The sequence below is a fragment of the Pygocentrus nattereri genome, chromosome 19, assembly GCF_015220715.1.
Source record: "Pygocentrus nattereri isolate fPygNat1 chromosome 19, fPygNat1.pri, whole genome shotgun sequence".
NCBI classification, from domain to species: Eukaryota; Metazoa; Chordata; class Actinopteri; order Characiformes; family Serrasalmidae; genus Pygocentrus; species Pygocentrus nattereri.
Window position 1 is genome coordinate 30,745,351 of NC_051229.1, and position 14,954 is coordinate 30,760,304.

Here is a 14,954-nt window from a genome sequence, read left to right on the forward strand (position 1 = left end):
TTTTACCAGTAAGGCTCAATGCTGTTGGGACAAGTACTGGCAAGTACATTTTAGCTAGGGGTGTGTGTGGTTTCTAACCATGATTTAGAGCAAATAACGTTTCAAATATTGACGTTTCATTGTCTGATGGTGTGTACTGATAGCATGAACAATAGAATATGTATTTAAATGCACTGAAATGATGTAGAGCGAAACAAATGTGTGTGCATGGATGTGGGCGCGGTCTGGAAGTGCATGCTTTTTCTTCCCATTGAAAAACTTCAGTTCTATGATATTAACACAAAAGCCTGGTACATTAAATGTCACCCAAAAAAAAAGGTGTGGGTCACTCTCTGTGGTCTTACTGTCATGAATATGTCAGTCTTTACCAGTCTTTACCAGTCTTTATGAAGTACCATAGTCCATAGTCCATCATTAGCACCGGAAAGATGAACTACCTCAAACTACCTTTACCGTGGTCGAGTGTACTGAAGACATAAGAACCAGTTGTTTGAAACTGTTTAGACTGAAAGCCTGGCAACTTATGATCTTAACTAGAACTAAGTTAGGCTTCATATCACAGGCTTGAATTACAGCACTTACCGTATGATTCACTGTAAAACGGCAGTATAAAAGCCTAAAAATGTCACTTGAATGTTTTACACACTTCGAATGTCTGAGCTTCAGTCATAAGTCAAACCCAGGCTGAATCCCAAACGGCTCCGTACTCCCTAAATAGTGTGCTAGCTATGAAAGTTTAGAAATTCTGGTCTCTACAGCCAAACAGTGCATCATTTATCCAGTAAGGATGTGATTGAGTCCCAAACGAGTATTTCTTATCTAAAATTTGCGCTATTGGTGTGTCGGATCCAGTATTTAAAATCCTATGTGGTGCACTATGTAGGGAGCAGGGAGGAGGGAGGTGGTTCTTTAAGGGTTCTTCAGCATGGGCTATCGCTACCACCAGTTCTATATAGAACTATCATGCTTAAATGGTTCTTCAGGTCAGTGGAGAACGCGCTGTATATGGTTTTGTATACAGACCTTCTGAAAATGGTTCTATGTAGCACCTAAAAGGGTTCTTCCATTACAAGCTTGACATTATTAACAATAGCAGAACTCTTTTTGGTGCTGTATAGAACCATATACAACACACTGTCTGTCAGTGTGAAGAACCATTTCACCACTCAACAAACCATTTAAGCAAGAAACGGTTCTAAATAGAACCATTCCCTTTACTAAAGAAACATCTAAGTGTGTACTTCACAACTAAACGTCCAACACGATTTTAGAAAAGGTTCAACACTAAGCGAACGTTTATCGATGAAAAATGCTGGAATATTGCTTTAAGAGCACTTTGCTCATTTTCTTCGTCAGGGCCTGTAGCTGCCTGGGCCCAACACCCACAACACCTCCCCTTCATAGCAGCCAGCCGGCTCCAGCCCACACTGACAACTCCGAGCAAGGTGGGAAAAGCAATTTACTCCTCTCTCCCTTTCCCTGGCGTGTCAACTGGGCTAAATAAGTGGCCCGAAGAGGAAACACAGTGTCTACCCCCACCAGCATGGCTAACAGGCCTGTACAAGAGGCAAGTAACTGGGCAGCTATGGAGGGGCTGCACGGCTTATATTACAGTGCAGGTTTCTACGGGCCTGTGTTTCTTTCCACCAGTCCTGTAGGTCCACTACCCTGCACCTAGGTCAGGTCATTAGTTAAAAGGATCCGTTGACCTGACTCAAACTCACCTCTCACAGCGGTGCCTTAGTATCTGGAGCAAGAGTTCCAGGTTTGAATACTGGGAAAGCCCCCTTCCGATGATGTATCTTTAAAGGTGACAGCACATGGACAACAAACACTTTGGGGAGGACACGTAGCACCGGGCTGTTTTTAAATTTTACTGCTTTTGTTTTATATCTGTGACCCAATCCCAGCAGTGATTTAACATTATACAACAGTTAGTTCCGGCCATGCAAGCAAGGCATGATTGGTTTAGAGGCGTTCTAACCGCGCTGTTATTTCACCATAACATCACAGGTTTTTCACAAACACTGTATCACTCCTCTAAGACGCCGTCGCTAAGCAACGACTCTGACAGCTGTAGGAGGCGCTCAAGCTATTTGAATGGTTTTTACTTCTTACTTTGCCACAAACAGAAAACGGACACAGTTAAGATCACATTTAATCACGCTGATTTGGTCCGACTCTGAAGATGAGATGACACTAAATTCCCAAACTGTCGTCACCACTGAGCAGCTTTTCAGTCGGCAGCTGTGACAGAAGAACAGCTGAACCTGGAATCGGAAATGAACACAATACGTCAAACAAAATGGGCTGTAAGAAGCTTTACAGACCGGCTGGAACAAAACAGCATTAATACTGATTTGGCTAAAAATGACAAAACTGAGCTAAACTTGATATTGGGTCAGTTTAATGGCTCAGTCTGTTTGTTCGGACTCTGAAGATCAGACACGTTTGGCGAATGGTGTTGGGTTCATTTCTGGCTGATTCCAGGTTGTTCAGCTGTTCTTCTGTCACAGCTGCCGACTGAAAAGCTGCTCAGTGGTGACGACAGTTTGGGAATTTAGTGTAAGGAGCTGGAGAGCGAACTGCCAGCTGTGCAGCAAGTGGGCGGAGCTTGTTACTCTGACCGCTCGTTAAGGAGCTACAATTTGGAGGAAGGAACTGAACATAAAACATTAAACGCCGCGTTCACGGCCAGTTTATTCATTTCTTACTGTATTTATTTGGTAACTATCTCGTAGTTCTTTTCTGTGAGGAAGCTTTTAGAGGCATTAAACACGTCGGACGGCTGGTTCCTATTACCACCACTGTGAACAATTCTGACTTGGTGAGCTTCTCTAGACGTTCACCTCAAACCACTCTGAGTGACTCTATTCTCGTCTTAGTGATTATTATTATTATTATTACTTAGAGAAATTGTGAAAAACCGGCCAACTTCCAGTTTAAACAGGTCAGCGGCGGGGATGGCATATCCTGAGCGCTGTAAGAGTTTCCAATGGGTGTATGACCTATCTGCACAATACATGCTGGGTATTGTAGTGAGAGACCACTGACCAACATCTCATTAATGAATGCGTGGTTTCACTCTGAAGAGCCAATCATAGATTCTCAAAGTAGATTCATACACGCTTAGAAATAAAGGTACTGAACTGTCACTGGGGTGGTTCCCTCAAGGGTCCATCTCAGTATGTTTATTCATAATCATATTTCCTAAGCTGTACTGACTCCACACGCCCCGTCTCATCTCCAGGATTTTTGTTTTAAAGGTTTTAAAACATTCGGTTATGAAGAAAGGCACAAATACGAAATTTTCACGTGGTAAAAACCTTATTTAAGGTTCACAACTGGACCTTAAAACCACTGTTGTATGTTTAAAGAACCTTTATTTCTGACGGTGTATGAAAGTGCAGATCACGGTTTCCCCATCCAGGCAGAGACGATGACGTGTTTCACACTTTATTCATAGAAAAGCACTGAAATTCAACACAAATCATATAAAATGGTAGTAGCATTACATAAATAGTAATAAATTTTTGTTTATAGACATTAGCTCAAGAGGTTGCACAAACAAAAAAACAAAAAAATGTTGTTGAACTATACTTTTGTGGCAACAAATACTGGATACCTTTTCATAATTCAGTAGCACAGAGAGGTGACAAACACTTTCCCTTAAATTAAAAAAAGAAAAAAAAAATCAAAGGGTAAAAAAGGAAAAAAAAATAAATCAAACAGTAGATGAACTAGTGAACAATCTCTACCAGCGATTATTATTATTTTTTCCTTCTAAAATCTAGGGACAGATCAGAACACTGGTACAGTCAACACATATAGACACTTAAAAGAGTATGGGAGAGAGAAAAAGAAATCATAAAGCCACAGGAGTTTTTTATTCTCTTTTTTTGCGATGCCGTCAGACCAACTAAGTTGAGCTACAGAAAATGCTTGTTCGGTGGTTATTTATGTCTTTATTTCTGTTGTTTTATACAGCAGGCAGAGCTAGGATCATCCTGCAGACTTCGGTTGAAAGAAAAGAAGGCAAAAGAATCTTTCCCTAACCTGCAAAAAACATCCCCTCTGATTCGTTGATGTCCCTGACAGACAGCGGTCTGTCCAATAGGAGGAGAGAAAGGCTGCAGATGGTCGTTGTGAAGATGGAGGCATTTGTTTAACGTGAATTTTGTGGCTGATGGTTTGGAAGAAGTTGAAAAACGCAACTGGGGTTGGGGGGAGAAACAATATTTAAATAAAAAAAAATAGTGATCAACAGTAAAACTATCAACAAAACAGAAGTCTCCTCATCACACGTGGCCATCCGAAACGGCGTCCGTCCAAGTCTCGGCGAGGCGATGGGGCGTCCAGAGCTCCGAACAGACAAGAACTGCTCCCAGAGTCCCTCCCTTAGCCCAAATACCGAGAATTACAGTCTAAAAGTGTGTCAGTTGACGCTAGGCAAAGGCAGAAAAACCCAGAAAAACCCAGAAAACCTAGAAAACTGTGACACTTTGTGTGATGACATAGCTGGCAAACTCAAACCCCCTAACCCCAAGCTGCGGACAGTTGAAGGGGTCGTTTCTTTCCTTTTCTCCCTCGTCTAATTTCTGTACTCCATTGACGTTGGCAACGCAACCTCCTGTAAAACATGCCAGATGCTTTGAGAGAAGACTATAAGGCTTCGAAAGTAAAGGAGATGTACACAGGTCAGTCAAAAAGGCAAAAAAAGCTCCGTCCCAGTTTGCAGCGAACGTGCAGACTAGTGACAGAAGTGTCCAATCAGAGCGTGTCCCTTGACCGCGCCGAAGCCGAACGAGGAATGACGACAACCCCCCCAATCTTCAGGGCCGTGGGAGGGGAGTATAGAGCCGGGAGGGGGGGGGTTATAATCGTGAAGTGGTTCTGCATAGACAGTTTATAAATGTTTGTCCTCCCCTTTTTTCTTTCAGTCTTTTACACGCCATGCTTTTTCTTGCAAAATAAAAAAAGAGAGCATCCAAAAAAGAGGATACAGACATAACAGTAAATACGAAAAAAAGAAAAAAAAACTTCACAGGAGCACCTGAGAAATGTTTTTTTAAAGTCTTTCCTCTTAACTGCTGTCACATTCCCAGCCCACGACAAATTCAAGTATCCGAAAAGAAAAGAAAACAAAAAAAACCCCAAAAAACAAACAAACAAAAAAAAAAACCACAGTTATCATAAATAATTATAAATTTACAATTTTTTGAATTGACACTTTCATATTTACAATATCTTAAATGCTTATGCTACTATTTTTTTTCCGTTTTGTTTCTTTAAGTGATTCCCTGAGAACTGAGTTGAGTGTCTCTTTTCTCGTTTATCCTCTTTTCTTTCCCGCTTCCTTCTGTCTGAAGCCGCAGAGTGCATCCTAAGTGTTGGGAAGGGGCGGCAGGTTAAGGAATGTGGAAGAAATGACCATTTTTCTCTTCCCCCCCATTGCGTTTTTCCAAATGAGTATTTTTTTAATCCTTTAACATGAACATAAGCCCACACATGTCCGCGAATTCAGCTTTTATACAAGATACAAGACAAATGGTGAGGGGGTGAGTATTAATGAAGTGCTTGTATAATAATGCTACTAAACTACTACTTATTGAGGAAAACGTGGCTGATAATGCTAATGCTAATGCTAGTCTCTGAATTGCTGTCCACCTTGCTAATGCAAAGACATTTTCCTAGCTAATCTCCATCAGCTGCATCTGTACCGTACGGTCGAAGAAGAACAGGAAGGCTGTTGACTTGAAGCCCATTTATAACAGAAAACAATGGGCACTTCTTCACCACACAATGCAGATGCGGCTCTCAGAGATTTGGTTTTCGCTCAGTCGTCTCGAAAAAGACAGATTCTTTTTTTTTTGTTGATCAAATTCAGGTGGAGAAGAAGGAAACACCTTTTCTTCCTCTGATGCTGCGGCAGCACCGTTCTCAGGCGTGGATTGTGGCTGATAGATTCAGCACCTTAAAATTCTCTTTCATCTCTTTCTCGAAAGACCCCCTCACTACAGCTACGTTCACATTACAAGCTTCTCAAATCCGAATGTTTTGCTCGAATCCGATCTCTCCGACACCACGGTTCACTCTGACTCAAGCTGACTCAAATCTTCATTAATGTGATGAACCGGCATCCTGAACTGACCCTCATGAGCTCCTCCTCCTCAGTAACGTCACGTGACTGAATCGCTGCATCATCAGCGCAAACTAACGAGCAGAATGAGCTTCGCTGAGAAGATCATTAACTCTGATCAGCTCTCAGCTTCATTATTAGAGCCAGACGGAGGAGAAAAAGGCGTGATGTGTTTCTTTCCCAACGTTTACAGGTCACATGGCCAGGAATCAGATACGTATCCAATCTAGGACCACATATGAAAGTGGCTCAAGTTGGGTTTGAAGAGTCACATTAGGGCAAAAAAAAAAACGGATTTGTGCCACCTCAGCCTGGTGATGTGAACACAGCCTACGTCCTGAAAAAGAGAAAAAACAAACCAAGAGGAACGGACAGAGGGGAGAGGGGAGGGGCCTGATGCTTGTGGTTTGGCCGAGTCCTGGGGTTGGTTTGTGTTGGAGAATTTCTAGAATAAGATGATTAACACCTCTTTGCTCAGCTGCGTCGCCCCACCGTTCTTTACCCTCCAAAAGTGAGGCCACTTCCAGACCGTTAAAGCTGTTCCTTAAATACGATCGAGGTATGACAGTAACACTGTGTGCGAGTGTTTCAGGAATGACCTTTTTTGTTTTGTTTTTTTTGTTTTGTTTTTTTTTTCTTTTTCTGAGTGTTCAAGCTCCTTCAAAAAAAAAAAAACAAAAAAAAAACAAAAAATAAACAAACAAAACAGTAAAACCCACTAATATCACCATGATGGAAAAGCTTTCCCAGGCTCCAAATATACACCGCCTGTCATTTGGTTTCTCTTTATGTGCCACTTCTACGTGTTTTTTTTTTAAATCGCAATTTGATATCCGTCACAAACTAAAGCAAGCATAAGCCGAAATAAAAAGCATTATTAAGCTTGTTCTCCCCTCCACAGGTTTCTACCTGGTAGAATAAGTCAGTGAACACTGGTTGTTCACAATTATTTAAAAAAAAAAAAAAGGAAAAAAAAGAAAACATAAATCAAACGAAACAATGTATAAATTCACAAAGGATGACAAAACAGAAGAATGAGAAGAAATAATGCCTTGAATTTAAATAAAACCGGAACAAGCAGATCCAAAGAGAGTTCTGTGCAAGGGCGTGGGGGCGGGAGGGGGGGGGGGGGGGGGGGGGGGGTCAACCGAAACGTTCCCGCACCAACATCATTAGTTTCTTCTTACCCTTGTAGATCTGCTTGAGGTTGTCTATGAACTGGGCGAACTGGATGTGGCCATCCTGGGCCAGGAGGAAGGTTTCTCTGGCCTTGCTGAGGAACTCTATGAACTCGCCATAGTGGCGCGGGCTGATATGGGTCAGCCGCGAGTGCGTGGTGTTGATGTAGGCGCTGATGGTGGCATCCAGCAGCTGCCTGAGGGGTGCCTTGTCTGTGCTCATGAGCTTGCCCGAGTTGCGGCGGCCAGGGATTCCGGCCAGGCCAGGAGCCGTCATGGTGCAGCGACGCAGAATGTCTGAGAGCACAGTGGCGCAGTGCACACTTTTGACCACTAGGGGGATGAGGGCAGCGAGCTCGTTTTTGCCCAGCGAGTGGCTCAGAGCGCAGGCCCACAAGACGTCATTAATGGCCGGGTGCGTGTCCTGGTTGTAGGCCAGGTTGAGGTGGGCCATGGCCAGTGAGGCCAGCTTAAACGCCCGTAGCGGGTAGCCACGGTGCTCCATGTAGCGCGCGATGGTGAAGAGCTGTGAGTAGCTCATGCCTGTGGAGGCGGCGTCAATGACGATCTGGTAGGCAGTCTCGAAGGCGATGTGGTCCTTCTCGCAGAGCGTCAGGGCCGAAAGAGCACAGTTCTGAGGGTCCTTCATAGCGCACTGCAGGGCCAGTGTGCGTGCGCAGCCGGCCAGCTCCTCACGCTGAGGGTAGTCCAGGCTGAGCCGCAGCACCGTGTTATGAGACATGACCGTGGCAGCCACGATGCTCGTGGCTTCGGTCGGGGTGAAGAGGGTGTACCAGCTCTGCAGGATGCTGACCAGTGCTCGCAGGCCTGAGATGGGAGAGAAAGGATGATTAGAGGCATTTAACTTGGCAGTGAAGTAATATCAATTATTATTAATAATAAGGCTGTTCCCTACAAAATATGTAAGAAAAATAAGCAGTATTAGTAAGTCCTACCAATTACCGTGCTAGTGATTAAATATTCTGTGCTTTTCATTTTTTTTTATTTATGGTTCCAGTCTTCAGTACAGTGATTCCAAACTTTTGAATGCTAGTGTAAAACGAAAGCTTCCATTTAAGGTATTACAATCTACAGTCCAATGTTTTTCGAACACTGTGGTTTATATATTAATATTTACGACATTTATTATTGATTTCTTTATGTCTTTTGGAAAAGAAAAACCTGCTCTTCACACCAAGGAAGTCGCTTTGATGAAAATGAAAGTGTGTTGAAGCAAAATATACCTAAATCAGCAGCACATAAATGTTTATATCCTTAGCCGTTTTCTCAATTAACTGAAAAGTACAAGTAAAAATTTGTGTAAAAATGCAGTAATTTTGCTGCTTACCGACTTCAGTTGCACAGGTGACAAGCCAGCGTACCATCTCTCTTCGTCTCCAGTTGAGAGTGGACAGAGTCATCCGCATCACCTACACAGAAATAAGGATGAGTTACAAAAAGAAAAAAAAAAGACCAGACACACACACACAAAACACAACGTAAACACCAGAACACACACACCTGAAGGCCAAGCTCCAGAGCGACATTGAGCAGCGTGATGTCGGGTGGGTTATCTGCGGGGGTGGCGATTTTAAAGGCGTCCTGGGCCAGTTTGAAGATCAGTGAGGAGGAGTGAATGTTCTTCTGGATGGCCTCCAGAACCGTACGCAGCCTCAGCATGTCTCCTACTCAAAACACCAAACACATTCACTCAGACTGTAACTCAAACAATAGCATCTTTATCGAGGAATTTATACTACAGCTGCAAAATGTGTTGCATAAAGATGCTTAGAGTAAAAAACGGACAAAACCCTAGCAATATGTGACTGGCATACAATACATTTCAACAACGGGGTTCAGACTCAATCAGTGAACATCTTTCAGTTATGCCGTTATATATTGTCGCTGCCGGGACAAAACTTCAAGTCTTCAAGTCTATTTTTGGTTTTTGACATTTTTCTTTTTTTTTTATTTGAAAATCACCAGCTTTGCTTTACATTGTGTCAAAACACTGTTTCTTCATTAACTTCCATTAAGATTTGAGAACATTTATTTCCCTCTTCTGTAAAGTCATCATTTTGGAGATATGAGGTTTTGTTCCAATATCAAAGATATTTATGTACCGTATTTTGTGCAAGCATTTGAGCATTACTCACCCTTTGCTGCAGTGAGCATGGTTGAAGCCAGCTCGCACTGCTGGGACTCCAGATGTCCAAGGGTGAACCAACGGGGGTACCTGCTGGGTACGATGGAGATGCCGTGGTGGGGGTGACCCACGTCGCCCGAGGGGGCCGTGGACTCCAAAACAGGCAGTCTGCAATACATAGCCCATTATTATCAGTCAGTATTATGGAAAGTTTCACACTTCTATGCTTCGTAACAGTCGTCATAAGGCCCAAACCAAGGCTATGTGACACAAACCAGTCAAGTAAGCCTACTGGAGAGCTTTTTATGTGTTGACCTCAGTAAACAGTTTGCACAGTGCTAACCTGGTGGAGCAGTTAGTTTTCAAAAGTTTTCTAGTTTCAGTGCAAAACTAGAAGGAAACTTCAGACACCAAATGCATCGTCTTATCGACTCAATCTGGCGTAACGGAGCAAATTATGTAAACTGCTTTAACCAAGATTCACATTATTGTCCAGTTTCATGACGGCTTCTTCCCCTACATACCAGATTCAACTAATGATGGATGTGACAATTAGGTAAAGAGTTCAAACAGGTGCTTTAAAAAAAGGGAAAACCCTAAATTGTGCTTGGAACTGGACGAGGAGCTCCCGGACAAATCAATTTCAGCTCAGGCTGTGACTGCACGACCTTTGAAAACACCCAGACTATATCCCAGCTCTCTGTGCTCCATTAGCTTTGTCTTTATGCGGAGGCAGCAGATCTGCTCTTCTGTGCTCTGCTACCCATGTCTGGGTGAGTGTGCAGTGGGAGCTGCATTATTGATTGTGTATCAGTGAGGACCCTGAGGATCTGGCCTGGATTAATGACAGCACAGTAATAAAGGCCCACTGAGACACTATAGGCTGCAGCCAGAGACAGCAGAGCCATGCAAGCACAGTCACAGACTGAGAGTGTGTGTGTGTGTCTGAAAAAAATTATATTTAAAAGCTATTTATCAGGTCAGTAAGCATTTATTTGTTAACCATTATATATAGAAATTTCACCTGTGTAATTAAATGGTTCAGATGTAATAAAAGTTTAATGTGAAATGCTTTGTGCTGAACAGAAATTTAGACCTCGATTTCTGTACAGTGGTGGTGATAAAAACTAGGAGTCACTGTGTCAAATACAAATATAGCCATTTCATTTACTATCCAAAATGACCAGTAAACCTACATGTCTGTCTTCTGAGTATATGTAATGCTGGTAATGGTAAATTAATAGTAAAACTGTGGTACTGATCAGTGGTTATTTTGGCTAACAACCTGTCTGCCATGAATGAAGGAAAAAAAATGGGTCAAAACATCAACAAACATCAGTGAAACATCTCAGGAATTAGGCGATGTATTCAGAACCATTTTATGTAATATCTTCTGTGAGGAAACATTTAGAGGCTTCAGATGTCTGGTTCCTATCACCACCGCTGTAAACAATTGACCGTCTACATTTCTCTAGAATGCATCAATTCACTTTAAACCGTTCTAAATGACTTTGTTAATAACTTACTGATTTAATTATCATTTAAATCAGGTGTGCTTCTGATGGAATTGAACCACGGCATGCAATAGCTGGAGTGCACCAAGGAGAAGACGACACAAATCTGTGTTCTTCTAACCACATAACACAGAACTGATTGAAAACTAATTGAAAATGAGGAACTTTTATTACTTGTAGTTCTAATATTATGTCGTCTCTTTACAAGGAAAATCACTCTTACTACTCAAGACTTGTGCACTGTACTGTAGGTTTAGGCTTTTTTCTACACAAGCCATTTACAATGATTTCTGTCCTCAGTGTTTAAGATCAGCTGGAATTTTTGTCACAATTTTTGCGCTCTCCACTCACGGTCCTTGCTGGCCAGGAGATTACACAATTTAGTGTTTTCCCTGCTTTAATACACTTGACTCAACCCATCATGGGTGTGATAATTAGCACAGATGAGTTGAAACAGGTGTGCTGGAGGAGGAACACCAGAGCTGCTCTAAAGGAATGAAGTGGAAAGTGGGAAGAGCAGTGAGAAAAATTACACTACCCTTCCAAAAAAATGTAATCAACTTCACCAATATTAAATGTTGCTATAATTTTTTGGATAACACTACTATAGGGCAGTGTTCATAAGCCTGTACATGCACTTCATTACAACTGACTGAGACCTATTCAAACATTAACACAAATTCCAGTTGGCATCTTTTGTCATAAAGGCTGCGTTTGCCAACATCAGGTTGTCATGACACTTTCTGGAGCGAAATGACAAAGACTTTGTAGATCAGTGCATGTGATGGTAATATTAAAGCTCATTACATGACATAATACAGCCCTACAGTGTATTAATTTTGTTATTCTATATAGAACAATGGCTCAGAGTGCTGATTTATATACTATAAACTAAATGCCAAAAGGTATTTTAGACTTTTTTTCCCATTTAAAATTTCAGGACAAAAAAAAAAAAAAAATCATCAAATAATAAAAGTCCTGTAATTTTTTGCACCAGAAATATCTACACATTTGAAATATAAGGCACTCTGTATCTGTTGACTAACATGTCAGAATCATTTTATACATTTACTTTTATATATTTATGTGCAACCTAATTGCTTTTTACATTGCTGAAAACAGTAAATCCAAACAAAAATTTTCTAAAAAATGTAAAAACAGTACCGTAATTATGAATTTCAAGACTATCATGGTCCAAAAACAGAAATAACTGTTTGTGTTCTCACCTCATGGCCCTCAGGCCGATCTTGTAGGCCAGGTCCGTGTCGTGGGGAAGGAGTGCTGTGAAGAGGTACTTGGCGAATGTGTGCATGGGTACGCTTTCTCTGTGGATGACCTCGCCAAGGCCACTGAAAGGACCACCTACACAAACACAATCATACATCATCGGAACTCAACGTACGTCATCACCACCACAGCGTCCTATTCACTAAACAGTACACTGTTTTGTAATCCTGCCGTTTTCTAGAGGTGCTTGAAAGAGCTGGAGAATGCATAGTGTTCACAGCTCTTACATTCCCCAGTGAACCACACTGGAAGTGTTCAGACGATGTATCCTTCCTAACAGAGAACACCTAAGATTTACGTGACAGAACATGATGGCTGTTTCAGAATGATGAATATTCATGTAATGTTGGTGTATGTACTAGTTCCAGTTAATACTGTTCTAAATAGTGCCCCAGTGCAGGGAAGAGTGACCCTTTCGGTTCCCTATAACAGTGCTCTATTTAGTGTACTTGATTTTATAATGTTGGAAACCGTAATTAGGGGACTTTCGGTTCTCTATAATAGCATTCTATGGAGTGCTCCTGATTTTATGCAGAGAACAACGATAAGGATGAGCGCTGGTCAGCTTAGAGCCATGTCAATTTGGTTCAGACGGCTGTTAGGCGAGTTGTAGTGAATAACGCCAACAAAATGATGTCACAGAGCGGGAAATCTGTGGAAGACGTGTGTTTGTGTGTGTAAGACTAGAGAGAACGAGGAGGGTGGCATGGGAAAGAAAGACGGGGGAATATGCAAGCCCAGGGGAGGAGTGTGGGAAAGGCAAAAAGAAAAACAGGAGAGAGGGAGGGAGATAAAACAGCAGTGTAAAGGGAAGATGCCAGAGGAGAGTGCAGTGAAAAGAGCCTGTTTCTCTGCACACTTTGTTAGACCCCCTTCACCCTGTTCTTCAGTGGTCAGGACCCCCATGGACCCTCACAGAACAGGTACTATTTGAGTGGTGGATCATTCTCAGCACTGCAGTAACACTGACGTGGTGGAGGTCTGTTAGTGAGTGTTGTGCTGGTACGAGTGGATCAAACACAGCAGTGCTGTTGGAGAATGGTCCACCACCCAAATAGTACCTGCTCTGTGAGGGTCCATGGGGGTCCTGACCACTGAAGAACAGAGTAAAAGGGGCTAAACAAAGTATGCAGAGAAACAGATGGACTACAGTCTGTAACTGTAGAGCTACAAAGTGCACCTATATAGTACAACCCCAATTCCAATGAAGTTGGGACATTGTGTAAAACATAAAACAGAATACGATGATTTGCAAATCCTTTTCAACCTATATTCAACTGAATACACTACAAAGACAAGATATTTAATGTTGAAACGGATAAACTTTATTGTTTTTTGCAAATATTCACTCATTTTGAATTTGATGCCTGCAGCCCATTCCAAAGAAGTTGGGACAGGGGCATGTTTACCACTGTGTTACATCACCTTTCCTTTTAACAACACTCAATAAGCATTTGGGAACCGAGGACACTAATTGTTGAAGCTTTGTAGGTGGAATTCTTTCCCATTCTTGCTTGATTGGTATTGGGGTTGTAAGTGGAGCTGACAAAATGGACATTGAGCATAGAAACAAGGAGGTGGTCATAATAATATGCCTGATCAATGTAAGGCTGTACTGGTTATGAGAAGTTGTAGACCAAATCTGATGAGATTGGACTGCACATCCCTAATAAAGACAGTGTGTTCATACCTTCCAGTAGCAGTACAGCCTGCTTCCGGAGCGTCTGGACCAGCAGCTCGTCCAGCTCCAGTTCCTGCAGCTTGGCTACAATCTGCTCCTCGTTGCGGCAAACTTTATCCTGGGCATACAGTCCCTCCGGCATCAGCCTCTGCTGTCCCATGCCCATCAGCGCCACCTCCAAGGCCAAGGCTAGATACGACTCCCCGCCGTCTGAGCAGCCCCACACAGGCACGTGCTGATACACTGGAGGTTTCGGCTCACCCGAATCTGCAAGGAAACACAAGTGACCGGTTAGTGACCACTTTCTGTGCTCTCCCCATTGACTCTAGCACTGTTATGGGTTAGCATTGTGCTGCTAATGCATTTGTTCCTCAAATCAAAGTGATCTAATTTTACTCCGAATGTAATTGATTAGCCAACACGTTTGGTATCAGACGTTTGTACTGGAGCTACAAAGCTAACAAGTAATGAAAATCTAATGGAAAACTTTCTATCTATTAGCATTGAGCTTACTGCTTGCTTAAATCATTACAAACTGACAAGGTAAGTAAGTCTGCAAAAGACTTGCTTATGTGGTTTTAGACACTATCTATAAAAATAGACAAAATCATGGACAAAATTTAAGATGACCACTAGTGTTTTTAGCCATGCAAGATATTTGTCCATTTTTATAGATAACAGTATCAGTTTGCATGAAGCGAATGGTACTATTAGCAACACTCCAGTACAAAACTAAAGCAAAAAGACACCAGGCTGCTCGGCTACATTAGAGGCAAACTGTGTAAATTATATTTGCCCCCAAACTATCCTTTATACCACCTGTATGTGCTGGAGGTTACACTGATGAGCCATCAGTAGTAAGTACTAAAGGTTTCCACTGAACTTAAATGGTATTTACAGTAAACTACTGTAGACTAATAATGACTAAGTAAAGGTGGGGGAGGGGGTGTGTGTGCAAAAACAAAATCTGTCTGTCTGATAAGAGACTCAGCTCTTAAATCCTGGCTAA

At 42.2% G+C, this 14,954-nt stretch overlaps 1 protein-coding gene across 1 annotated transcript in view; it reads right to left on the reverse strand.

Annotated features, from left to right (window-relative positions):
• Positions 1-7,264: 7,264 nt before the first annotated feature.
• zswim5 (zinc finger, SWIM-type containing 5) overlaps positions 7,265-14,954 on the reverse strand; it is a 69,686-nt gene continuing 61,996 nt past the window's right edge. The window contains exons 9-14 of the mRNA XM_017705993.2: positions 13,955-14,212; positions 12,204-12,339; positions 9,474-9,631; positions 8,839-9,002; positions 8,666-8,747; positions 7,265-8,145 (exon numbers count right to left, since the gene is read on the reverse strand). Coding sequence (XP_017561482.1) covers positions 7,283-8,145; positions 8,666-8,747; positions 8,839-9,002; positions 9,474-9,631; positions 12,204-12,339; positions 13,955-14,212 — 1,661 coding nt within the window. The 3' untranslated portion in view covers positions 7,265-7,282. The remainder of the gene's footprint in view (positions 8,146-8,665; positions 8,748-8,838; positions 9,003-9,473; positions 9,632-12,203; positions 12,340-13,954; positions 14,213-14,954) is intronic.